The sequence below is a fragment of the Oncorhynchus gorbuscha genome, unplaced genomic scaffold (genome assembly GCF_021184085.1).
Source record: "Oncorhynchus gorbuscha isolate QuinsamMale2020 ecotype Even-year unplaced genomic scaffold, OgorEven_v1.0 Un_scaffold_1058, whole genome shotgun sequence".
Classification (NCBI taxonomy): domain Eukaryota; kingdom Metazoa; phylum Chordata; class Actinopteri; order Salmoniformes; family Salmonidae; genus Oncorhynchus; species Oncorhynchus gorbuscha.
Genome location: NW_025745957.1, coordinates 66,233 through 93,988, shown reverse-complemented (window position 1 = coordinate 93,988; position 27,756 = coordinate 66,233). Strand labels below are relative to the sequence as shown.

Below are 27,756 nucleotides of genomic sequence, written 5' to 3'. Positions count from 1 at the left end.
GTTGGGTGGGTGGATAGAGAGGAGGTGGATGAAGAGAGAGGAGGTGGATGAAGAGGAGGTGGGTGGATGAAGAGGAGGTGGGTGGATGGATGAAGAGGAGTAGGATGAAGGGTGGGTTGGAGGAGGTGGGTGGATGAAGAGGAGGTGGGTGGATGAGAGGAGGGGTGGATGAGAGAGAGAGGTGGTGGATGAGGAAGGGTGGTGGATGGAGAGAGAGGAGGAGAGGAGGTGGAGGAGAGAGAGGTGGTGGATGGAGGGGTGTTGGAGGGAGAGAGAGGAGGTGGATGGAGAGAGAGGAGGATGGAGGAGAGAGAGAGATGGAGAGAGAACATGGAGAAATGTGGAGGATGACTGATCTGGATGGAGAGGCATGGATGGATCTCTGGACAAAGACCAGAGTGGTGGAAGAGAGAGTGGTGGATGGAGAGAGAGAGAGGTTGGATGTCTTACTGGTGGATGGAGAGAAAGAGAAGGTGGTGGATCTTGGAGAGGTCGTTGGAGACAGACTGGATGGACACTGTCAGAGTGGTGGATGATCACTGGATAGATGTGGATGGAGAGAGAGAGGAGGTGGATGGAGAGAGAGAGAGAGGAGGTGGATGGAAACAGACGAGAGGGAGGTGGATGGACCTGAGGGAGATGGATGGAGAGAGAGAGAGAGGGGATGGAGAGAGAGAGAGAGAGAGGAGGTGGATGGAGAGAGAGAGAGAGAGAGGAGGTGGATGGAGAGAGAGAGAGAGAGAGGAGGTGGATGGAGAGAGAGAGAGGAGGTGGATGGAGAGAGAGAGAGAGGAGGTGGATGGAGAGAGAGAGGAGGTGGATGGAGAGAGAGAGGAGGTGGATGGAGAGATAGAGAGAGGAGGTGGATGGAGAGATAGAGAGAGGAGGTGGATGGAGAGAGAGAGGAGGTGGATGGAGAGAGAGAGGAGGTGGATGGAGAGAGAGAGGAGGTGGATGGAGAGAGAGGTGGAGAGAGAAAGAAGAGATGATAAGTTTTAAAAATGGCACAATGAGACAACAGAATGATGAAAGAGGGATGAAATCATCTCCATCTCCTCACCATTGTAGCTGGTCTAACTGTTGACAGGCCAATCAGCAACACATCATCCACCTCATTACTGCTATAAGGACTGAAGACCACTTCCAGTCAGTCCATGTACTGTAGTAGGTCTGCTCTACAGGCCCACATCCCTTCAGGCCACATGGACGACACTGGAGATGGTTCCCAGTCGGTCCAACCTACCTGTTTGAGTCTGCTGTGTAGGTTGAACTCCCACCAGTAGAGGTGATAGGTGTAGAAGGAGAAGTCATCGTCCTCTCCACAATCACTGGTGTAGGACAGCACGTAACGACCACACTTAGTGAACCCCAGGAAGATGTGTCTGGAACAAGAGAGAGTGAGGGGTGTGAGAGAGGGAGGGGTGTGAGAGAGGGAGGGGTGTGAGGGGGGGAGGGGTGTGAGAGAGGGAGGGGTGTGAGAGAGGGAGGGGTGTGAGAGAGGGAGGGGTGTGAGAGAGGGAGGGGTGTGAGAGAGGGAGGGGTGTGAGAGAGGGAGGGGTGTGAGAGAGGGAGGGGTGTGAGAGTGGGGACACAAGGTGTGTGTGGAGGTGATTTAATTGGCTAGTTCGGTTGGCTCAATGTTGCTCAACATTTCTCTGGTTCGCTAACGGAGAATTCCATCCAGATGGCAAGATACTTAACAATGCTAACGATACTTGTTCCACCACACTTTTTCCCTCACCTCAAACTTTACAAATGACAGTTGTTTTTTCGGTTACAGTTCATGAAGTACGCTTCACCTTCTCACCTAACGTTACCTCTTCACCCCCGTCTCCGTGGTCAGGCTTCTCACCTAACGTTACCTCTTCGTTATCGTTCAGGGGACGCGCTGCTGTAAGTTAACTGGCAAACTACCATTGCACTCTCCACTCTTCCCAGAGCGGCCGCTGATGCTGTAACTAGCAAATTGGTTGTCTCTTCTCACTTCGGTCGCAGCATTCTGTTACGTCAAGCCTTGGATTCAGCCAGTAATGATCGCAGACTGGCTCTAACCAGAATAGAAAGAGGAGTGGGAGGCCCCGGAGCACAACTGAGCAAGAGGACAAGTACATTAGAGTGTCTAGTTTGAGAAACAGACGCCTCACAAGTCCTCAACTGGCAGCTTCATTAAATAGTACCCGCAAAACACCAGTCTCAACGTCAACAGTGAAGAGGCGACTCCGGGATGCTGGCCTTCTAGGCAGAAATGTATAAGTGACCCCAAACTTTTGAACTGTAGTGCAGAAATACACACACACAGTAACAGAAGAACTGTAGTGTATATACACAACACACACAGGTTTGAACTGTAGTGTATATAGACATACACACACACAGTAACAGAAAGGTTTGAACTGTAGTGTATATAACACATACACACACAGTAACAGAAAGGTTTGAACTGTAGTGTATATAGACATACACACACACAGTAACAGAAAGGTTTGAACTGTAGTGTATATACACATACACACACAGTAACAGAAAGGTTTGAACTGGTTTGAATACACACACAGTAACAGAAAGGTTTGAACTGTGTGTATACACATACACACACACAGTAACAGAAAGGTTTGAACTGTAGTGTATATAGGTTTGAACTGTAGTGTATATACACATACACACACAGTAACAGAAAGGTTTGAACTGTAGTGTATATACACATACACACACAGTAACAGAAAGGTTTGAACTGTGGTGTATATAGACATACACACACAGTAACAGAAAGGTTTGAACTGTGTATATAGACATACACACACAGTAACAGAAAGGTTTGAACTGTAGTGTATATAGACATACACACACAGTAACAGAAAGGTTTGAACTGTAGTGTATATAGACATACACACACACAGTAACAGAAAGGTTTGAACTGTAGTGTATATACACATACACACACAGTAACAGAAAGGTTTGAACTGTAGTGTATATACACATACACACACAGTAACAGAAAGGTTTGAACTGTAGTGTATATACACATACACACACAGTAACAGAAAGGTTTGAACTGTAGTGTATGTACATACACACACAGTAACAGAAAGGTTTGAACTGTAGTGTATATAGACATACACACACAGTAACAGAAAGGTTTGAACTGTAGTGTATATAGACATACACACACAGTAACAGAAAGGTTTGAACTGTAGTGTATATACACATACACACACAGTAACAGAAAGGTTTGAACTGTAACAGAAAGGTTTGTGTAGTGTATATAGACATACACACACAGTAACAGAAAGGTTTGAACTGTAGTATATAGACATACACACACAGTAACAGAAAGGTTTGAACTGTAGTGTATATACACATACACACACAGTAACAGAAAGGTTTGAACTGTAGTATATACACATACACACACAGTAACAGAAAGGTTTGAACTGTAGTGTATATACACATACACACACACAGTTTTGAACTGAACTGTAACAGAAAGGTTTGAACTGTAGTGTATAGACATACACACACAGTAACAGAAAGGTTTGAACTGTAGTTTGAACTATATATACATATACACACACAGTAACAGAAAGGTTTGAACTGTAGTACACACACAGTAACAGAAAGGTTTGAACTGTAGTGTATATAGACATACACACACACAGTAACAGAAAGGTTTGAACTGTAGTGTATATACACATACACACACAGTAACAGAAAGGTTTGAACTGTAGTGTATATACACATACACACACAGTAACAGAAAGGTTTGAACTGTAGTGTATATAGACATACACACACAGTAACAGAAAGGTTTGAACTGTAGTGTATGTACACATACACACAGTAACAGAAAGGTTTGAACTGTAGTGTATACATACATACACACAGTAACAGTAACAGAAAGGTTTGAACTGTAGTGTATATAGACATACACACACAGTAACAGAAAGGTTTGAACTGTAGTGTATATACACATACACACACAGTAACAGAAAGGTTTGAACTGTAGTGTATGTACATACACACACAGTAACAGAAAGGTTTGAACTGTAGTGTATATAGACATACACACACAGTAACAGAAAGTAACAGAAAGGTTTGAACTGTAGTGTATATAGACATACACACACAGTAACAGAAAGGTTTGAACTGTATACTAACAGAAAGGTTTGAACTGTAGTGTATACATACACACAGTAACAGAAAGGTTTGAACTGTAGTGTAGAAAGAAAGTTTGAACTGTAGTGTATATAGACATACACACACAGTAACAGAAAGGTTTGAACTGTAGTCTATATAGACATACACACACAGTAACAGAAAACTGGTTTGAACTAACAGAAAGGTTTGAACTGTAGTCTATATAGACATACACACACAGTAACAGAACAGAAAGTTTGAACTGTAGTGTATATAGACATACACACAGTAACAGAAAGGTTTGAACTGTAGTCTATATAGACATACACACACAGTAACAGAAAGGTTTGAACTGTAGTCTATATAGACATACACACAGTAACAGAAAGGTTTGAACTGTAGTCTATATAGACATACACACAGTAACAGAAAGGTTTGAACTGTAGTCTATATAGACATACACACAGTAACAGAAAGGTTTGAACTGTAGTCTACACACAGTAGTAACAGTCAACAACTGTAGTCATACATACACACAGTTTGGAGTCTATATAGACATACACACACAGTAACAGAAAGGTTTGAACTGTAGTCTATATAGACATACACACAGTAACAGAAAGGTTTGAACTGTAGTCTATATAGACATACACACACAGTAACAGAAAGGTTTGGACACCTACTTTTTCCAGGGTTTTTCTTTATTTTATTGTGAAATTATAGTGAAGACATCAACACTATGAAATAACACATATGGAATCATGTAGTAACCCCCGAAAAAGTGATCAACAAATCAAAATATATTTTATATTTGAGATTCTTCAAAGTAGCCACCCTTTGCCTTGATAACAGCTTTGCACACTTGGCATTCTCTCAACCAGCTTCAATTAACAGGTGTGCCTTGTTAAGTTACTTTGTGGAATTTCTTTCCTTCTTAAAGTGTTTGATCCAATCAGTTGTGTTGTGACAAGGTAGGGGTGACATACAGAAGATAACCCTATTTGGGAAAAGACAAATTACAATCCATCTTTCCTTTTAAGACATGAAGGTCAGTCAATCTGGAAAATGTCAAGAACTTTTAAAGTTTCTTCATGTGCAGTCGCAAAAACCATGAAGCACTATGATGAAACTGGCTCTCACGAGGCCCGCCACAGGAAAGGAAGGACCTGAGTTACCGCTGCTGCAGAGAATAAGTTAAATTGAGTTAACAGCCTCAGAAATTGCAGCCCAAATAAATGCTTCACAGAGTTCAAGTAACAGACATCTCAACATCAACTGTTCAGAGGAGACTGTGAATCAAGCCTTCATGGTTGAATTGCTGCAAATAAACCAATACTAAAGGACACCAATAAGAAGATGAGACTTGCTTGGGCCAAGAAACACGAGTAATGGACATTAGACCGGTGGAAATCTGTCCTTGGGTCTGATGAGTCCAAATTTGAGATGTTTGGTTACAGCCGCTGTGTCTTTGTAACACGCAGAGTAGGTGAACGGAGGATCTCCATATGTGTGGTTCCCACTGTGAAACAGAAGTGGTGTTGTGATGGTGCTTTGCTGGTGACACTGTCTGTGATTTATTTAGAATTCAAGGCACACTGAACTAGCAGGGCTACCACAGCATTCTGCAGAGATATGCCATGCCATCTGGTTTGCACTTAGTGGGACTATCATTTGTTTTTCAACACAAAAATGACCCAAAACACACCTTTAATATGTTTAGGGCTATTAGACCAAGAAGGAAAGTGATGGAGTGCTGCATCAGATGACCTGGCCTCCACAATCACCCAACCTCAACCCAATTGAGATGGTTTGGGATGAGCTGGATGGCAGAGCGAAGGAAAAGCATCCAACAAGTGCTCAGCATATGTGGGAACTCCTTCGAGACTGTTGCTGGTTGAGAGAATGCCAAGAGTGTGCAAAGCTGTCACCAAGCAAAGGGTGGCTACTTTGAAGAATCTCAAATATTTTTTTTTACTTACTATATGATTCCATGTGTTATTTCATAGTTTTGATGTCTTCACTATTATTATACAATGGAGAAAACAGTACAAATAAAAACCAAACTTTTGACTGGTACTGTATACACACACAGTACAGTACCTGTGTAAAGTTACACACCTACTCACTCATGTTTGTCGTCATTTTCACTATTTTCTACATTGTAGAAAGACGTACTCTTTCAAAACACTCACCCTGCTCTGAGGAACTCCTCACTGACTATGTTCTTCAGGGGAACACAGACGCGCGGTGGTAGTTTCCTGAACAAGCGCTGAGAATACTGGCCAGACAACTATAGGAGAGAGGACGTGGAAAGTTAGTGGAAAGTGGTCAACGTACCCAATAAATAACCTCCATTGAAACAGCTTGTTAGTCCAGGGGATCGTGTGTATAACCATCTCAGAGCGGATTTAGAATACGTTTTGCCTTTCAGATTATGGGTAAGATTACACTGACAGGAGGGACCTCAGATCAGCACCTACCCTGAGATGCTTGATACGTACAGCACTCGGATGACGCTTGGTAGGAGTCCAGGAAAACAGTCTTAACCACTCTACCTACACACCCACCCACCCAGCAGTGTTCTGTCATCCAGGTCTCTAGGGTCAACATTAACACCTGATTTAACTCTCTGATCAGCATCACCTTTAACGTTAGCTGAAACAGAAGGCCAGTCAGTCCCCAAGACCATAATTGAAAAACATTGCAACACAGAGGAATCATGCCGTGCAGTGATCTGAAATAGCTAGCGGCGACTACAAATGCAAAACTAGTGAATTGGCGCGTTAGCTTGCGTTAGTGAATGCGAAATAAACACTTAACGTGGGCTAGCTGGCGTTACTGCTCGGTTCAACAAACGTTAGCTAGCTGTGGCTTGGGATAGACGGTTAACTAGCTAGCAACATTTCCTCACACAATATAGCAACCAGCCTGTTAACTTAGTTATCATAGATTGTAGCTAGGTTTTGGCCAAAGGTGGCTCGTTAACGAGTCAGCCTGCTTGCTAACGTTGGTGCTTAGAAACGCGGTAACTAGCTAGCATCCGCAGGGTCTGGCACTAATCGAGACATTGACCCCGCGACTACACATTCTTCGTCAAAGCCATGCTTGTGCCATTCTCTTGTCTAGTTTGTTGCATACCTTTCCACGGTTCAGAAGCTTGACGACATGTTCTTTGTGTTTTCTCTGCGTTTGTTTGTTACCGTCCTTTTCTGATTTCGAGCTGGGCGCCATTTTCCGCCGTAGTGTTCACTAAAGCCCCGCCTACCTTCCGAGCCATGGCCTTCCCATTGGTTCTCGATTACGGTGGGAGAAGTCCGATTGGCGTACATGAACGTAAGTCAAAAACGAAAACAAATCTCCCAGCATGTGATTGGTTATAGGGTGAACAATATGATTGTTTGTCACAAATTAAGTTTGTAGTAATATTGTTGAAACGAATACTTTAGTCTTACCTCTGACTTGAATTTCAAACTATGTGCAACAAAACTTTGAATCCACCAAGTATCTCAATACTTATATTTTTTATTGTGAAGTTTTTAAAAACAAGCAGTAAAAAGTAAAAAAAAAAAAAAAAAACTGCATACAACATATAACACGACTTCTTGGAACACGAGGAAAAATAAAAGGCATCCCATCTGATGATGCAGCAACCTGATCTGAAGTCAGCAAGGGGACGGGGGCCTCGGGGACACAAACTGTGCCAAAACAACCAACATAAGCAGGCACACACTGTAGCAAGCATCCATAGAAACAGGGGCTTGTACACACAGTCAGTCGCACAGGCACACACAAACCCAGGCCCACCCTTTAGTTACTGAAAAATATGAACTAAGTAAAATTATAAGTGGGTGGGGGGAGGGAGGGGGAAAATGCTGCTACTTCATCAACACAGGGAATGTTTTAACTGAACTAGACGTTAATTAAAAATGAAAATAAAAGCCTAAAAAGCAAAAAAATATCCTTTTGCTTGCAAAAAAACAACTCGTTTTTACAAACTGATGCTGAATATTAGTAATAGTTATACTCCAAAGTACTGCTAGACGACAGTTTATTCCTCAGGAAAAACAAACAAATGACAGAAGTGCGAGTCCATGTATTTTACAGATGGGTATTAGCGAGGCCAATGAGTAGGAGCTCTTTACCATCTTCCCCTCTTCTTCTCTTCCCCTCCTCAGACACTAGTTGGGGTACAGGGTGAGGACAGGCAGACACTAGTTGGGATGCAGGGTGAGGACAGGCAGATCGTAGGGGTTGGGGTGAAGGGTGAGGACAGGGGAACATAAAGGAAAAACAACCCTACCAAGTTGTTCAATCATTTCATCAGCAAAAAAAAAAAAAAAAAATCGTAGAATTTGTTATTTTTCAGTTTTTGTAAAAAAGAAAAAGGGGAATTTTTAGGGGAAGAGAAGAAGGGGGTACTGGGAGTGTATTTGAGGGAGGGAATTAAGGTTTTGCTTCCATCAAAACCAGACATTTTTTGAATGACTTAAACCCAGAAGAAAACATTTAAAAAGTCCAGAGAGCTGGATGGGATGTGGCTGCAGTGAAGAGACAGTCCTCCCGGTCCACATCTGACAGGCTTGGAGACTGGCTGGATTTGGTTCACTGGGCCTAGGAGAGAGAGAGAATGAGAGGTTAAAGTAACTGTCCAGTGTTCCCAGATTTCTATGAAATGTGTTACCTGTTGTCCTGGCTGAGTGGTATGTGTGTTACCTGTTGTCCTTGCTGTGGGGTGGCAGCCTGTCCTGGAGCCCCTCCAGGGCCGTAGAAGGCCGCCTGCTGCCTATAGTACTCAGCCCAGGCTGCACTGTAGTCCTGCTGTCCGCCAGCTCCTCCCCCGGCCACGGCTGCAGCCGGCGCTGCTGCAGCACCTCCACCGGGCTGGGCTGAGGAGAGACAGGGAGGGAAAGCGGATCAGATTTTAAGATCAAGAACTTGGGACAAGAAAATAGTATTTGTGGATCACAATTCTGCTGTATAGAAATAAATCTGAGGACATCTTCTGGATGAAAAGTGTCCATTAAAAAGGACTCTACAGTGTGAAGGTCTTTCAGTCCTTTTCTAGTGACACACAGGCTCTCCTGACATGTCTGGAGACTGGACAGTCCTATAGGATGTCTTCTGGATCAAGATGGCCGCCGTTTCGCAAGAGCTGACCCAGCTGTGATTATCTAGAGGTTTATTTTTTACTAAATGTATCCAATATTATTTCTTATTTCTTCTGTGTTTTGTTTCTAGTGATACATTGTTATTGATTATTGCACTATAGGACATGTCATTGTAAAGTCAATATAACCATGGCGATGATCATAACCATGGCGATGATCTTACCCATGCCCATCTTCTTGTAATACTCCTCCCAGGCCTTGGTGTAGTCTGGCTGGCCTCCAGGGGTCTGGGCTGCCTGGGAGGGGTCTGCCTGGACTGGGGCGGCTGCTGGGGCGTTGGGGGCCTGGCCCGGCATGGCGCCCCCTGGCTGCTGCTGGTAGTACTGCGCATAGTAGGCTGCCCACGCTGCATTGGGGTCTGCTGCTGCCTTGTCTGGGGGGAAGATTAGAGAAAGAGGGTTGAAAGTGAGGAGAAGGTAAAAGTGAGGAGAAGGTAAAAGTGAGGAGAAGGTAAAAGTGAGGAGAAGGTAAAAGTGAGGAGAAGGTAAAAGTGAGGAGAAGGTAAAAGTGAGGAGAAAACGGTGAAAGTGAGGAAACGGTGAAAGTGAGGAGAGGAAACGAGAAGGTGAAAGTGAGGAGAGGAAACGAGAAGGTGAAAGTGAGGAGAGGAAACGAGAAGGTGAAAGGTGAAAGTGAGGAGTGAGGAAGGTGAAAGTGAAGAGGAAACGAGAAGGTGAAAGTGAGGAGAGGAAACGAGAAGGTGAAAGTGAGGAGAGGAAACGAGAAGGTGAAAGTGAGGAGAGGAAACGAGAAGGTGAAAGTGAGGAGAGGAAACGAGAAGGTGAAAGTGAAAGTGAGGAGGAAACGAGAAGGTGAAAGTGAGGAGAGGAAACGAGAAGGTGAAAGTGAGGAGAGGAAACGAGAAGGTGAAAGGAGGAGAGGAAACGAGAAGGTGAAAGTGAGGAGAGGAAACGAGAAAAGGTGAAAGTGAGGAGGAGAGGAAACGAGAAGGTGAAAGTGAGGAGAGGAAACGAAGAAAGGTGAAAGTGAAGAGTGAAAGGAGAGAGGAAACGAGAAGGTGAAAGTGAGGAGAGGAAACGAGAAGGTGAAAGTGAGGAGAGGAAACGAAGGTGAAAGTGAGGAGAGGAAACGAGAAGGTGAAAGTGAGGAGAGGAAACGAGAAGGTGAAAGTGAGGAGAGGAAACGAGAAGGTGAAAGTGAGGAGAGGAAACGAGAAGGTGAAAGTGAGGAGAGGAAACGAGAAGGTGAAAGTGAGGAGAGGAAACGAGAAGGTGAAAGTGAGGAGAGGAAACGAGAAGGTGAAAGTGAGGAGAGGAAACGAGAAGGTGAAAGTGAGGAGAGGAAACGAGAAGGTGAAAGTGAGGAGAGGAAACGAGAAGGTGAAAGTGAGGAGAGGAAACGAGAAGGTGAAAGTGAGGAGAGGAAACGAGAAAACGGTGAAAGTGAGGAGAGTGAGTGAGAGGAGGAAACGAGAAGGTGAAAGTGAGGAGAGGGTGAAAGTGAGGAGAGGGTGAAAGTGAGGAGAGGAAACGAGAAGGTGAAAGTGAGGAGAGGAAACGAGAAGGTGAAAGTGAGGAGAGGAAACGAGAAGGTGAAAGTGAGGAGAGGAAACGAGAAGGTGAAAGTGAGGAGAGGAAACGAGAAGGTGAAAGTGAGGAGAGGAAACGAGAAGGTGAAAGTGAGGAGAGGAAACGAGGAAGGTGAGAAGGTGAAGTGAGGAAAGTGAGGAGAGGAAACGAGAAGGTGAAAGTGAGGAGAGGAAACGAGAAGGTGAAAGTGAGGAGAGGAAACGAGAAGGTGAAAGTGAGGAGAAAACGAGAAGGTGAAAGTGAGGAGAGGAGAAGGTGAAAGTGAGGAGAGGAAACGAGAAGGTGAAAGTGAGGAGAGGAAACGAGAAGGTAAAAGTGAGTGAGGAGAGGAAACGAGAAGGTAAAAGTGAGGAGAGGAAACGAGAAGGTAAAAGTGAGGAGAGGAAAAAAGTGAGGAGAGGAAACGAGAAGGTAAAAGTGAGGAGAGGAAACGAGAAGGTAAAAGTGAGGAGAGGAAACGAGAAGGTAAAAGTGAGGAGAGGAAACGAGAAGGTAAAAGTGAGGAGAGGAAACGAGAAGGTAAAAGTGAGGAGAGGAAACGAGAAGGTAAAAGTGAGGAGAGGAAACGAGAAGGTAAAAGTGGAAAGAGCGTTGAGGACAGTTCAGGGAAAACTGTATTGACCAGGAGGGGAAGTGCCTGATAGAGTTCCAGACCAGTGTATATGAAGCCGTGTCTACTCACTGGGGTCGTGTGGCCCTCCAGGGGCCTGCCACTGCTGGAAGGTGTTTCCCCAGCCCTGAGGGGCCCCATAACCATGACCACCTGGGGGGCCGCCACTGGAGAGAGAGGAGAACAATAAAAACACTTCATATCTTTCTAAGTCTTACAACGCGTCACAAACACACCAAAACACATGACACCCATTGGCTTTAACCAACATGTGGCCTTGTTTTATTCAGAGGAAGAAATGTAAATAACATACGATGTACATGACAGACAAATGGGGATATAAATCAAACATTTTGAGCCATAAAAATCCCTCACCAGCACAGGGGGAATCAGAGCTGCTCACCGCACGAACAATAGACCCCTTCTTTTATGTGCATGGATGTATAACAAACTGTAGCGATGCAAACTAGCACTAGCCTTTATGTCCAGCAGGTGCTATAGCACTAGCCTTTATGTCCAGCAGGTGCTATAGCACTAGCCTTTATGTCCAGCAGGTGCTATAGCACTAGCCTTTATGTCCAGCAGGTGCTATAGCACTAGCCTTTATGTCCAGCAGGTGCTATAGCACTAGCCTTTATGTCCAGCAGGTGCTATAGCACTAGCCTTTATGTCCAGCAGGTGCTATAGCACTAGCCTTTATGTCCAGCAGGTGCTATAGCACTAGCCTTTATGTCCAGCAGGTGCTATAGCACTAGCCTTTATGTCCAGCAGGTGCTATAGCACTAGCCTTTATGTCCAGCAGGTGCTATAGCACTAGCCTTTATGTCCAGCAGGTGCTATAGCACTAGCCTTTATGTCCAGCAGGTGCTATAGCACTAGCCTTTATGTCCAGCAGGTGCTGTAGCACTAGCCTTTATGTCCAGCAGGTGCTGTAGCACTAGCCTTTATGTCCAGCAGGTGCTGTATCTACTTACTGTGTGTGTGTGTGTGTGGGGGGGGGCCCTGCATTATCAAGGTTGGGGTTGTAGGGGTGCATGGTTGGTGTACTTACTGCGGGGGTCCTCCGGGGCCACCAGGCCCTGGGTTGTAAGGGTTGGGGTTGTAGGGGCCCATTGGACCAGCTGGACCAGGTCCCCCAGGACCTCCCCCTAGAGGACACAGAGGAGCCTAGAGGAGCAGAGAGGAAACCATTCATTCCATTTACAGGTAATGTGGGACTATTAAATGATACACTGGGTGTTTAAATGTGTGTCGACACGCGTCCGTCCTCCCGTACCTCGATCTTGTCCTCTATGAGCTGCTTGGCGTGATCTATCTGTTGAGGGGACCCCCTGATGATGAACAGTTTGAAGTTGGGGTCACCGTTGGGCGGTGGCTGACGCGAGATCTCCACAAAAGCCCCCGTCTGCTGGTTGATGGCCTTGACGTTCTCACCACCCCGACCAATCACCAGGCCGCATTTGTGGGCAGGGATAGAGAAGGTTACCTCACCTCCCGGAGGACCGCCCCAGTTGCCCTGGCCTCGCCCCCTGCCATGGCCACCCTGAGGCATCCCCCCCGTGCCAGGTGGACCCGGAGGACCCTGGAGAAGAGACACAGGTAAAGGCTTCCACACAACTGCGCTCGCATACTACCTTTTAAAGACCTTCGCTTGAAAACCGCAAAGTGCCAGTAGTACTATCTGTCCATTTGTAGACTCTGTAGCCAGTACACACTTCCTCAAAAATAGTCGTGATATAAATCTAAGATTACTAAAAAAAATGTCATTAATTTGACATTTTTGCATAGATCTGAGTTGCATCGAAGATGTTTGGTGTGGTATTTTGTGAAAAAATGTGCACGAAAACAAGTCTATAGACAACAGTTCATTGAAGGATCTCTACTATTGACCAATGAAGGGACGTAGATGTCGAATGCTGAACTTCAGCCCCGAGAAAATGTGGTGCACAAACAACTGAGAGTGAGGAAGATTTTTTTTTTTTTTTAAAGATACCTTTAAAAAAAAAAAAAAAAAAATTTTTAAACAACTTGGCTGAACACCAGAACTGTCACAAAATGTTCAGAATATTGCACAAACTGTTCTGACCGGTTTCAGATTGGAATCTTTTTAATGTAATTTTTTTAACAGTGTCATTTTTATCCATCTGCCCAGATACTAAAGCTGAACATGTGCCAGCTGGACAAATCTGGCACATTGACAGAAAATGTCCCCTTCAAAGAAATGCATTAATAAATACAAAATGTCAAGGAGAATAGTGGAGACGTGATGTACAGTGGCTTCCATAAGTATTCACCCCCTTTGGCATTTTTACTATTGTGTTGCCTTACAACCTGGAATTAAAACTGATTTTTGGGGGGTGGGTTTGTATCAATTGATTTACACAACATGCCTACCACTTTGAAGATGCATTTTGTTTTTGCGAAAACAAAGGAATAAGAAAAAAATAGAAGCTTGAGCATGCTTAACTATTCACCTCACACACCCCCCCCCAAAGTTAATACATTGTAGAGACGCTTTTTGCAGCAAGTCTCTTGAGGTATGTCTCTATAAGCTTGGCACATCGAGCCAAGGGGATTTTGCTCATTCTTCAAGACAAAACCTCCCCGGCGCATTCAAGTTGGATGGGTTCCGCAGGTATACAGCAATCTTTAAGTCATACTACAGATTCTCTCATTGGATTGAGGTCTGAGATTTGACTAGGCCATTCCAAGACATTTAAAATGTCCCCCCCTTACACCACTCAAGTGTTGTTTTAGCAGTATGCTAGGGTCTTTGTCCTGCTGGAAGGTGAACCTCCGTTCCGGTCTCAAATCTCTGGAAGACTGAAACAGTTACCTCAAACTTCCCTTTATTTAATGCCATCCATCATTCCTTCAATTCTAACCAGTCCCTGCCGATGAAAAACATGTTCTAAGGGTGATGGGGTGTTGGGTTTGCACCAGACGTAGCGTTTTCTTTGAGAGCCAAAAAGCTCAATTTTAGTCTCATCCAACCAGGGTGCCTTCTTCCATATCTTTGGGGAGTCTCCCACATGCCTTTTGGTGAACACCAAACGTGTTCGCTTATTTTTTTCCTGTAAGCAATGGCTTTTTTCTGGCCACTCTTCCGTAAATCCCAGCTCTGTGGAGCGTACGGCTTAAAGTGGTCCTATGGACAGATACTCCAATCTCCAATGGAGCTTTGCAGCTACTTCAGGGTTATCTTTGGTCTCTTAATTGCGCCTCCGATTAATGCCCTCTTTGCATGGTCTGACTTTTGGTGGGCAGCCCTCTTGGCAGGTTTGTTGTGGTGCCACTTTTTGTTAAAAAAAATATATATATATATATTTTTAAAATTGAATATGCGAAACATACAATATACTTGCAGTGAAGCCACTCAACAACTACATCATACCAGTCATCCAACTGACTCCCACTCAACAACTACATCATACCAGTCATCCAACTGACTCCCACTCAACAACTACATCATACCAGTCATCCAACTGACTCCCACTCAACAACTACATCATACCAGTCATCCAACTGACTCCCACTCAACAACTACATCATACCAGTCATCCAACTGACTCCCACTCAACAACTACATCATACCAGTCATCCAACTGACTCCCACTCAACAACTACATCATACCAGTCATCCAACTGACTCCCACTCAACAACTACATCATACCAGTCATCCAACTGACTCACACTCAACAACTACATATACCAGTCATCCAACTGACTCCCATTCAGAGCAACACAGAAGCATCCAGGGACAATGTCCTGCTCAAGACCAACAACATGACCCGAACCCCCCCCAAGATCCCCCAACAGGTCCCCAATAGCTGTCCCTCAACCATTCAGGACCACCTCCACAGTCCCACCCCAAGCAGAAAAATACAATTGATTCCTTTCCCCAAGAACCCCCCAATGAACCAACAACCAAGAGAATGAACTAAAGATAAAAAGACAAGAATAGCAAAACAATAAAAACATGTTTTAAAAAGGACAACTAAAGTTCTAACAGCAATGCCAACTGTATGTTTGTGTGCATGTCTGGCACTATTACATGTGTGTTCTTGTATGTGTTTATTTGAATGAGTGTGTGTATATGCATGTGTCCAAACACCTACATGGCAGCAGCCTCAGGCAAACCGGCGTTGGCTGTAGAAACACTGCTCCTCCGTGTCATTCAAACTGACTTTTTTAATATGTTTTGACTTTTATCTTTGACCATCATTCCATCTCCCCCACAGCAACTCCACATCCCCCAGCCCATCCGACTCCACATCCCCCAGCCCATCCGACTCCACATCCCCCAGCCCATCCGACTCCACATCCCCCAGCCCATCCGACTCCACATCCCCCAGCCCATCCGACTCCACATCCCCCAGCCCATCCGACTCCACATCCCCCAGCCCATCCGACTCCCCCCACATCCCCCAGCCCATCCGACTCCACATCCCCCAGCCCATCCGACTCCACATCCCCCAGCCCATCCGACTCCACATCCCCCAGCCCATCCGACTCCACATCCCCCAGCCCATCCGACTCCACATCCCCCAGCCCATCCGACTCCCCCAGCCCATCCCCCAGCCCATCCGACTCCACATCCCCCAGCCCATCCGACTCCACATCCCCCAGCCCATCCGACCCATCCCCCAGCCCATCCGACTCCACATCCCCCAGCCCATCCGACTCCACATCCCCCAGCCCATCCGACTCCACATCCCCCCCAGCCCATCCCCCAGCCCATCTCCACATCCCCCAGCCCATCCGACTCCACATCCCCCAGCCCATCCGACTCCACATCCCCCAGCCCATCCGACTCCACATCCCCCAGCCCATCCGACTCCACTCCCACGTACCCCCCCCACTCCCAACGTGTCAGCCTGTAGAGGGTAGTGTACGTACCCACTGTCCTCCCATGTGTCAGCCTGTAGAGGGTAGTGTACGTACCCCCTGTCCACCCATGTGTCAGCCTGTAGAGGGTAGTGTACGTACCCCCTGTCCTCCCATGTGTCAAGCCTGTAGAGGGTAGTATACGTACCCCCTGTCCTCCGTCCTCCCTGACTCTGATGCTCTGCAGCAGCTCGTTGATGATGGAGGCAGCATGCTCACAGCGGTCTGGAGGGCCCATGATGTGGGCTATCTTATCAGGACCTGCACCGTCATCTAGAGAGAGAGAGGGGGAGGAGGGGGAGGGAGGCAGCAAGAGGGGAGAGAGAGAGCGATGGAAAGACAACGAGAGAAAGAGGGAAGCACAGATCGCCGCGAAAGAAAGATCGAGCGAAAAAGATGAGAAAGAGTCATCATAACGATCATCGTTTAAACCAAAAGAAGGTTCCAGTATAAATGTTTCTCTTATACGGTCCTGTACCTTCATCTGACAGAGGGGGAAGGGAGAGAGAGGGAGAGGGGGAAGGGCGTGAGGGGGAGAGGTGAGAGGGGGAAGGGAGTGAGGGAGAAAAAGAAGGAGAGAGTTACCATACTGTTCACAACACTCAGCTGAAGCAGAGTCAAGACAGGAAGTTGCTACCTGGACTTGTCCCATAACAGATTGGCACCTCTAAGAGGAGGTGTACTAACATGCCCTTTCTGACCCGATAGAAACACTTCAATCTGCTGTGTGTAAGTGTGTGTGTGTGTAAGTGTGTGTGTGTGGTGTTTAAGTTTCATATACAGTCCTGTACCTTCATCTGACAGAGGGAGAGAGAAAGGGGGGGGAGGGGACAAAGAGAGGGAGAGTTACCATAATGATCATAACACTCAACTGAAGCAGGGTCAAAACGGGGCGGCGCTACCTGGACTCGTCCCATAACGACATACTGGATCTCCCAGCTGAAACCGTTTTGTTACGGTGGGGCTATACTGAACATGCCCCAGGTTCGCCCCACAGTCAAGGGACTTATTTAAATGTTGTGGGACTAACAGGAGGTCTGAGATCAGTTTGTTTCTCCTGGACCTATGATCACGTGTAAAAAACACTCCATCATAAAATACTAATGTTCCCTATGATAGAAATATTTTAAATCTGTTGTAGGTGTGGGTTTGAATCTTATACGTCATGTACCTTCATCTGATAGAGAGAGGGGGGGAGGGAGGGGGGGAGAGAGAACAAAAAGAGGGAGAGAATTACCATAGTGATTATAACAACTGAAGCAGGGTTGAAGGGGGAGATACAGGGACTGGCTGAACAAGAACAGAAGGTAGTGTTCCGTAGCAGGAAGTCGTGTTTGTGATCCTCACCTGGTTTGAACTGTATCCTAACTCCAGCGTCTGCCTGGATCTTCTTGATCATCTCTCCACTTCGACCAATCACAACTCCCACAGAGTGGCGGGGCACGGGCACCTGGCCAATGAAAAGACACCTTAAATGAGGAAAAGGCATCTGGCCAAGCTGAAACACGATACTGATGAGGCAAAGACCTTCAACAAGAGTTCTAGTCGAGGCTCGTTACTAAACGGGGCTGCAATGCCACAGTCATTCTACAACGTTTAACCATAGACTTAGAACGAGTAGAAGGGGCATTCTCAATCAGGTCAATGATGCTGCTGTCAGATGTTCTATTTACCAATCTAGTCCATCTAAGTCTATGGGTTTAACCCCTCAGGGCTGCATTTCCATCAGCCGAGCTGCCTTCCCTGTGCCATGGTGGAAGGTGGGGTTAACACACAACTAGAGAGAAGCAGCTGGGGGGAGTTTGACCTCCACAGCTCTGTCAAATCCAGTCAGACTTCCAACTACAATCAAGTTGAATCCATCTCATAAACATTAAAGATCCTACTCACATCCATGCCTCCTCCACCACCACCACCTCCTCCTCCCATTTGGTTGCCAAAATTGTTTCTGTCTCCAAAGCCAGCGTGATCCCTCTCTCTCAGAATCTCATTCACCAGCTCCTTGGCTTGCTGCAGAGAGAGAGAGGGAAAGTAAGAGAGGTTGATCAAGTCAGACAGTACTACCTGGCATAATAGAGACATAACTACAACCAGCCCCATATCCAGGAACGCAGTATGTGTGGTGAACGCAGCACGTGTGGTGAACGCAGCACGTGTGGTGAACGCAGCACGTGTGGTGAACGCAGCACGTGTGGTGAACGCAGCACGTGTGGTGAACGCAGCACGTGTGGTGAACGCAGCACGTGTGGTGAACGCAGCACGTGTGGTGAACGCAGCACGTGTGGTGAACGCAGTACGTGCAACAGGGGCGTGTGGTGAACGCAGTACGTGCAACAGGGGCGTGTGGTGAACGCAGTACGTGCAACAGGGGCGTGTGGAACGCAGTGCGTGTGGTGAACGCAGCACGTGCAACAGGGGCGTGTGGTGAACGCAGCACGTGCAACAGGGGCGTGTGGTGAACGCAGTACGTGCAACAGGGGCGTGTGGTGAACGCAGTACGTGCAACAGGGGCGTGTGGTGAACGCAGCACGTGCAACAGGGGCGTGTGGTGAACGCAGCAACAGGGCGTGTGGTGAACGCAGCACGTGCAACAGGGGCGTGTGGTGAACGCAGCACGTGCAACAGGGGCGTGTGGTGAACGCAGCACGTGCAACAGGGGCGTGTGGTGAACGCAGCACGTGCAACAGGGGCGCGTGGTGAACGCAGTACGTGCAACAGGGGCGTGTGGTGAACGCAGCACGTGTGGTGAACGCAGCACGTGCAACAGGGGCGTGTGGTGAACGCAGCACGTGCGGTGAACGCAGTACGTGCAACAGGGGCGTGTGGTGAACGCAGCACGTGTGGTGAACGCAGCACGTGTGGTGAACGCAGCACGTGTGGTGAACGCAGCACGTGCAACAGGGGCGTGTGGTGAACGCAGCACGTGCAACAGGGGCGTGTGGTGAACGCAGCACGTGCAACAGGGGCGTGTGGTGAACGCAGCACGTGCAACAGGGGCGTGTGGTGAACGCAGCACGCGCAACAGGGGCGTGTGGTGAACGCAGCACGCGCAACAGGGGCGTGTGGTGAACGCAGCACGCGCAACAGGGGCGTGTGGTGAACGCAGCACGCGCAACAGGGGCGTGTGGTGAACGCAGCACGCGCAACAGGGGCGGGTGGTGAACGCAGCACGCGCAACAGGGGCGGGTGGTGAACGCAGCACGCGCAACAGGGGCGGGTGGTGAACGCAGCACGCGCAACAGGGGCGTGTGGTGAACGCAGTACGCGCAACAGGGGCGTGTGGTGAACGCAGTATGCGCAACAGGGGCGTGTGGTGTACGCAGTATGCGCAACAGGGGCGTTTACCTGTACTTTGTAGGGGTCTCCGATGATGCGCAGGGGTTTGTCCATGTTGGGTGGCTGGGAACCATCTTGGATGAGGATCATCTTCACTCCAGCACGCTCCTACAGGGAAGAGATACATCTGTCATATATACCCATCTCTCTTTATATATATATATATATTTTATATATATATTTTTTATATATATATTTTTTATATATTTTTTTTTATATATATATTTTTTATATATATATTTTTTTATATATATATATATATATATATATATATATATATATATATATATATATATTTATATATATTATATATATATATTATATTTATATATATATATATTTTTATATATATATATATATATATTTTTTTATATATATATATATATTTATATTATTATATTTAAAAATATATATATATATATTTATATATATATTTTTTTTTATATATATATTTATATATATATATTTTTTATATATATATTTATATATATTTTTATATATATATATTTATATATATTTTTTTTTATATATTTATATATATATATATTTTTTTATATATATATATATATATATATTTATATATATATAGGGCGGCAGCATAGGCTAGTGGTTAGAGCGTTGGACTAGTAACCGGAAGGTTGCGAGTTCAAACCCCCGAGCTGACACGGTACAACTCTGTCGTTCTGCCCCTGAACAGGCAGTTAACCCACTGTTCCTAGGCAGTCATTGAAAATAAGAATATGTTCTTAACTGACGTGCCTGGTTAAATAAAGGTAAAATTAAATTATATATATATCTCCACCTGACGAGCCTCCCCATGTATAGTGTTGGTTTCCTAGTACTTCCCTCCCATTATATTAGTAGCTGTGTTCTGATTTGTTCTCCTGTACAGATATTTGATGTACCAGTACACCCCCTGGACAGGACACTAGTCTATCTCCTGTTTCTGTAGGGTGAGGCAGAATGATGTACCAGTACACCCCCTGGACAGGACACTAGTCTATCTCCTGTTTCTGTAGTGAGGCAGCCTGATGTACCAGTTCACCCCCTGGACAGGACACTAGTCTATCTCCTGTTTCTGTAGGGTGAGGCAGAATGATGTACCAGTACACCCCCTGGACAGGACACTAGTCTATCTCCTGTTTCTGTAGTGAGGCAGCCTGATGTACCAGTACACCCCCTGGACCAGAGGCTTCAGCTATACAACTCCCCAATGTGCACCTGTAGTTGTTTGATGGTCTCTCCTCCCTTGCCGATGATTAGGCCGGCCTTGCCAGCTGGGATCATCATCTCCTGCATGGAGCCACTCTGCCCATTGGTCGACTCGTGGAAAGAAGAGGAAGGAGCACCGCGCCCCCGAGATACAATCTCATCCAGAAACATCTTGGCTTTCCTGAGGAGGAAAAAACAGCGACAGGGAGGAGGGCAGGTAGTTAGAAAGAGTTGTGTAATGATCAGAAATACTATGCCAGCGCCCAGAATTTTTCAAATTGAGATCAACGACTAGGAAAAACTACCGAACTCTAATCGTGCCACACAGCTACAAGGGATACTTCCAAATGGCACCCTACTCCCTATGTAGGGCACTACTTTAGACCAGAGCCCAATTCCCTGTGTAGTGCACTACATTAGACCAGGGCCCTATGGGGACATGACTTAGTGTCTTACGCGATGGCGTCAGGGTTTCCTGTGAGGGAGACGCTCCTCTCTGGCATGCCACCACTGTCTGAAACACAAACAACAACAAGTAAACATCAACAAGTAAACAACATCGGTCTCACTGGCAGAATACAAATGCATCCCAATTGGCACCCTATTACTTACAAAGTGCACTAACACGGCCCTATGGCCCCTGGTGAAAAGTAGTACACTAACAGAGCCCTATGGGCCCAGGTGAAAAGTAGTGCACTAACAGGGCTACGGGCCCTGGTGAAAAGTAGTGCACTAACAGGGCTACGGGCCCTGGTGAAAAGTAGTGCACTAACAGGGCTACGGGCCCTGGTGAAAAGTAGTGCACTAACAGGGCTACGGGCCCTGGTGAAAAGTAGTGCACTAACAGGGCTACGGGCCCTGGTGAAAAGTAGTGCACTAACAGTAGTGCACAATAAAGGCATATGCTCCGGCCAAATGTAATGCTCTATTTTTGACCAGGGCGCTGGCCTAGAGTAGTGCCCTAAAAAAAGGTCATTGCTCTTGTCCAAAGGAGCACTATATTTGCTCAAGGCCCTGGTCCAAAGCAGCGCCGGATAGTTCCACGTTTTAATGTCACGTGTACAAGGACAGCAAAATGCCTTTGTTGCGAGAGCCAATCAGAACAACGCAGTGCCCTTTATCAGGCATAATAATGGCCATCGCTCTGGTCTAAAGTAGTGCACTAGATAGGGAATAGGGCTCTGGTCTAAAGTAGTGCACTATATAGGGAATAGGACTCTGGTCTAAAGTAGTGCACTATATAGGGAATAGGGTGCCATCTGGGCTACGTGCTGAGATAGTAGAGGTAGTATATAAAGAGAGGTGAGCACCTAGTTGCTCACCTGGAGCGATCTGGACCTTGCAGCCCGAGTCCTGCTGGATCTTGTTGATCTGCTCACCCCCTCGACCAATGACTGTGGAGAAACAAGCCGTGAAGTCATTTTATCATAGTATGCGTGAACAGCTTCTCTGTGTGAGCCCAAGCGATACTGTGTGTGTACTCACTGAGTCCGACCATGCCGTCTGGCACTCTGTACTCCTCTGTCATAGTGGAGGGTCTGACACTGAAGAGAACAGAGGGAGAAAGGAGAGAAAGGAGGAATGAATGCTTATCCTTCACAACAAGCCCAAAACACCGGGGAATCAAACACTGCAAAATATACAAGACAGTCAAAAAGAAGGAAAACAGCCTTCTATTAATACCTTTGCTGAGACAGGGCAGCGAGCTGAGCTCCGATAGCTACAGGGAAGAGTAATGGATTAACAACCAATAGAAAGCAACCGATGAATGTGAGAGGACAGGCAGAGACAAGAGATTGTCTGTTAGGTATACGTACACAAAGCAGTGGCTGAGTCTCTGTCCCCCTGGGAAGACATCTTCTTGGCATCTGGTTGGTCTGATAAAACAGGAAAAACATGAACCTCAATACCACCCTGAAGTAAGGCTCCGGGAACATGATCCTCTGTGTGTACATGGTGCATGTGTGTGTCTCGGTTTTCCTCCGTGTGTATTACTCCATGTGTGTGTTGGTCCCTGTGCCTCTGTGTTGCCCTCCCCTGGTCTCCTACCTCCATCCTCCAGAGAGCGTTTCAGTGTTTGGAACGGGAAGCCCTCTCCTCCTCCTGCTCCTCCATTGTTACTTGGAGGTCCGGCATCTCCTCCGATCTTAGCTGCAATCTATGGAACAGACACAGCATGTATCCCATTCAAATGCATTGTGTGAGCGCCTAGAGAGAATGAATTTGGCCCGAGATAGTGATACATGGACCGTTTTGTATAATATTCCCCAGGATTGAATCTGGAGCTGGTAACCTGATCCTAGATATGTAGCTGCCCAAGTACATCACCTCTACACAAACCATGTACCATCCCGCATCCCTTTATTACACAATAGCTGGGTTGGATCCCAAACAGCACTTTATATTCCCGATAATGGACTAATTTGACCAGATCCCCGTGGTGCCATTTGAGAAGCAGCCCTAGACTCGGTAGTTATTTTCTACACCCGGGGTTAGTCCAGGTAGCTGCCAGACTGGGATAAGAGGATCTCATTTTGGAGATACTGGCCTAATTCGTATCACAAACATGTCGGCAGTAGTTAACGTTTACACTAACTAGAGCGTGTTTGTGTCCCACTAGCTATGCAAGTTAGCTATTCTGAAACACTGGCCGACAAAATGTGACGGTTTTGGAAAAGTTTGTATCGCAGGTTCCATGTGGAAACGTCTACCTCATTAGCTAACGTTATTGAACTAGCTAGCTACTACCTTAAGTTAATGATAGTCTGCTGACGCCAGCTAGTTACCAAACTTAAAGCTAACGCTAGCCACGTTAAATGATTGATGACTAACTAGTTAACCACACTCACTAAATGGTAGGTCTATTGGAGTATAAGTTGAGGGCTTTTCGTGATCACCAACATTGGTTAGCTTGCTATCCGGGCACCTAACGGTAACGGTAACGTCGGTGTTTTGGGCTTGTTGGCTAGCTGCTATCTAGAACAAGGAAAGCATCGCCACGCCGAGAGCCTCACCAGCTAACGGCTAGCCTTGTGGTGCTACCGACCTCAACACGTTTAACGTTAGCTAATATTAAAAACAAAGCCACACCAACATGAGGTTCAAATCACGGTTTTTCTCATTTTGATTTCACCCAAACACCAAGCCGGTCGGTCGCATCGATTCGAGTAACTCATCGACGGCCTCGTTGCAGGCTAGCTAGTTAGCCTAGCATCGCAGCACACAACAGACTGGCTTGGGTCGGCGCCCCAGGCTCGCTACTCCTCCGACCTTTACCTGTCTGGCTCGCTGCACGGCGTCCGCGAAAGCATCTTTTTTGCCTCCAGCGCCCGCTCCGGCCCCGGGTGAGCCGTAGTCCGACATGCTGCCTTGCTCTCTTAGGGGAAAATACACAGACACACACGGGGGGTTTGGACAGGTAGTTAGGCCGAGCGGAGTTGCGCAGAAGCGGGAAGATGAGAAAGGCGAAGTGCGGGGAGGGCGCAGAAAGTGGGCATCAAACCTTCTCGCAAGTCTTCCCTCCTAAAGTAACCAATCGGTGATTGCGAAGGAGGCGGTGAAGAATTACAGACACAAATCTTACTGGTTTACTGCCTCGAACGTAGGTCCTATTGACCAGGGCAGGGAGATACTTGATTGACAGGTCAGCTTCGACCAATCATCTGTCGGCGCTTTTTGAAGAGCCAATCGGAGTTTGAAGAATGGTCAAGTTGACCAATGTGCTTACAGAAACAACCTTTCCATCATTGATTGATGTTTGTAACGACCAATACCCATTTGGGGGCAACAATGAGCTCTTTCAGCTCGTAAAAACACTCACCATCAATCAACCTTGCAGGATCTCAAAAGTCGAAACACAGATGAAAGCAACAAAGCAGAAACTTTGAGTTAGTTTTTGGTACCTTTGCTATAAATATTAGCCTGGTCCCAGATCTGTTGTGATTTTGCCTACTCCGTTGTCAAGCCAAACAGCGTGACAATTCCATAAGGAGTTGGCAAGAGAGCTGAATCAGACTAGCACCCAGGCTAACAGCATTCAGCCAATGACATTTAAATATCAGTGACCTAGCTACTTATGTTAGCTGATAGACATACCACTGTCCAATTTTAGTGTCCCAAATGGCACCCTATTCCCCATATAGTGCACACATTTTGACCAGAGAAATGGTCAAGTAGTGTACTATATAGGGGGAATGGTCTAAAGTAGTGTACTATATAGGGTGAATGGTGTCTGGTCTAAAGTAGTTCACTCTATAGGGTGAATGGTCTCTGGTCTAAAGTAGTTTCCTATATAGGGTGAATGGTCTCTGGTCTAAAGTAGGTAACTATATATTTTGTGGTAACGAGTGGCGCAGGGATCTTAGGCACTGAATCGCAGTGCTAGAGGTGTCACTACAGACCCTGGTTCAATCCCGGGCTGTATCACAGCCGGCTGTGATAGGGAGTCCCATAGGGCGGTGCACAATTGGATAGCATTGTCTAGGTTAGGAGAGGGTTTGGCCGGGGTAGGAGAGGGTTTGGCCCGGGGTAGGCCGTCACTGTAAAAACATAATTTGTTCTTAACTGACTTGCCTAGTTCAATAAAAACAAATATATAGGGGGATGGTCTCTGGTCTAAACAAGTGCAATATATAGGTAATATTGGACAATATATATTTTCATACAAAATGACACCACACCAACAGCAACTTCAAACTACCAGTACTTTTGTTCTGATGAAAGAGCACCATGGCATTACTTTAGATCAAGGCTCTCTTGTGCATGGCATATGTCCCCCATTCACAATACTCAGAACAGAACCCCCCATTCACAATACTCAGAACAGAACCCCCCATTCACAATACTCAGAACAGAACCCCCCATTCACAATACTCAGAACAGAACCCCCCATTCACAATACTCAGAACAGAACCCCCATCCACAATACTCAGAACAGAACCCCCCATTCACAATACTTAGAACAGAACCCCCCATTCACAATACTCAGAACAGAACCCCCCAACTAGCACCCTATTCCCCATATAGGGCAGCAGGTTAGCCTAGTGGTTAGAGCGTTGGACTAGTAACTTAAAGGTTGCAAGTTCGAATCCCTGAGCTGACAAGGTGTGTGTATCTGTCGTTCTGCCCCTGAACAGGCAGTTAACCCACTGTTCCTAGGCCGTCATTGAAAATAAGAATTTGTTCTTAACTGACTTGCCTAGTTAATTAAAGGTAATAAAAATAGTGCACCGAATAGGGTGCTATTTGGGCCGCACACATAGGCTTCAACTCTTGCAGTCATTGGACTCATATTGAAGTAATTTGACTCATAATGCAGTCATTGGACTCATACTGAAGTAATTTGACTCATAATGCAGTCATTGGACTCATATTGAAGTCATTGGACTCATACTGAAGTAATTTGACTCATAATGCAGTCATTGGACTCATATTGAAGTCATTGGACTCATATTGAAGTAATTTGACTCATAATGCAGTCATTGGACTCATATTGCAGTCATTGGACTCATATTGCAGTCATTGGACTCATATTGAAGTCATTGGACTCATATTGAAGTCATTGGACTCATATTGCAGTCATTGGACTCATATTGAAGTCATTGGACTCATATTGAAGTCATTGGACTCATATTGTAGTCATTGGACTCATATTGTAGTCATTTGACTCATTTTGAAATCATTGGACTCATAGTGAAGTCATTGGACTCATTTTGAAATCATTGGACTCATAGTGAAGTCATTGGACTCATACGACTCATATTGAAGTCATTGGACTCATATTGAAGTCATTAGACTTATAGTGAAGGACTCATAGTGTAGTCATTGGACTCATATTGCAGTCATTGGACTCATATTGAAGTAATTTGACTCATATGGAAGTAATTGGACTCATATTGTAGTCATTGGACTCATATTGAAGTCATTTGACTCATATGGAAGTCATTGGGCGCATATTGCAGTCATTGGACTCATAGTGTAGTCATTTGACTCATATTGAAGTCATTGGGCTCATATTGAAGTCATTGGGACTCATATTGAAGTCATTGGACTCATATTGAAGTTATTGGCCTCATATTGCAGTCATTGGACTCATATTGAAGTCATTGGACTCATATTGTAGTCATTGGGCTCATATTGAAGTCCTTGTTATGATATAACCTCATACACATAAACCAACTAAATAAATACACGATGGTAATATGGAAGTTATTCAGAAGAGGGAAGAATAACACCGTCTTGGCAGTTTGGTTCATTTGGCATTCTGGAGTTTTATCATATTTTTTGTGAGACAAAAATCACACCTACTCGCTGTACACACACACACACACACACACACACACACACACACACACACACACACACACACACACACACACACACACACACACACACACACACACACACACACACACACACACACACACACACACGTAAAAGGGGGACCACCTCTGAGTCGTATCATCATCGTGATGACATCAGCGCGTGTCTGTGTTCTATTGGCTTTAGCACTTGATTAAACCATGCATCTCTAACTATTTACGCACTTTGATAAAACTCTTGATAAAACTCTTTGTTGAAACGTACCACAGTAACTGGGATTCAGAAAAAAACTCAAGTTTCAATATAAGGTTGCAAAATCCAGTCATTTACCCCCAAATTCCCAGGTTGGAGGATTATGGATTTTGTGCTTATTTCTGTCTGATTCCAGAAATATTCCAACAGGGATTTCTGGAAAATCAGGGAATTTGGGGAAAGTTCCTGAAATTTTGCAACCCTAAATACAGTACAAGGTTTAATGTGTTTGTTTCTCATCCGGCTGTCTAAAATGTCCTCACAGCATTATAATTTAAAATACTC

General features: G+C 45.8%; 2 protein-coding genes across 9 annotated transcripts in view; both read right to left on the bottom strand.

Moving 5' to 3' along the window:
• Positions 1-7,510, bottom strand: part of dcaf15 (DDB1 and CUL4 associated factor 15) — a 46,948-nt gene extending 39,438 nt beyond the window's left edge. For 2 of the 3 annotated variants that reach the window (XM_046336464.1, XM_046336465.1), the window contains exons 1-3: positions 7,273-7,510; positions 6,327-6,424; positions 1,244-1,382 (exon numbers count right to left, since the gene is read on the bottom strand). In XM_046336464.1, coding sequence (XP_046192420.1) covers positions 1,244-1,382; positions 6,327-6,424; positions 7,273-7,365 — 330 coding nt within the window. In that variant the 5' untranslated portion in view covers positions 7,366-7,510. The remainder of the gene's footprint in view (positions 1-1,243; positions 1,383-6,326; positions 6,425-7,272) is intronic. The other variant, XM_046336463.1, reaches the window with a different exon arrangement.
• Positions 7,511-7,638: 128 nt separating this feature from the next.
• On the bottom strand, positions 7,639-24,521 carry LOC124021125 (KH-type splicing regulatory protein). Of its 6 annotated transcripts, none has more exons than XM_046336456.1 (21): positions 24,175-24,521; positions 22,948-23,056; positions 22,716-22,775; positions 22,582-22,618; positions 22,384-22,442; positions 22,209-22,292; positions 21,355-21,412; positions 20,908-21,079; positions 19,696-19,794; positions 18,241-18,360; positions 17,698-17,800; positions 17,522-17,527; positions 17,142-17,147; positions 16,829-16,834; positions 16,499-16,623; positions 12,739-13,044; positions 12,514-12,629; positions 11,535-11,629; positions 9,466-9,675; positions 8,848-9,020; positions 7,639-8,745 (listed from the first exon to the last, which is right to left on the bottom strand). In XM_046336456.1, exons 1-21 carry the CDS (start codon positions 24,259-24,261, stop codon positions 8,737-8,739), a joined length of 2,040 nt encoding a protein of 679 aa, XP_046192412.1. In that variant the 5' UTR covers positions 24,262-24,521; the 3' UTR covers positions 7,639-8,736. The 6 variants fall into 6 exon arrangements, with proteins under 6 accessions (XP_046192412.1, XP_046192414.1, XP_046192413.1 ...); XM_046336458.1 differs by having other exon boundaries at positions 22,221-22,292; positions 24,175-24,517; XM_046336457.1 differs by lacking the exon at positions 16,829-16,834 and having other exon boundaries at positions 24,175-24,518.
• Positions 24,522-27,756: the final 3,235 nt, after the last annotated feature.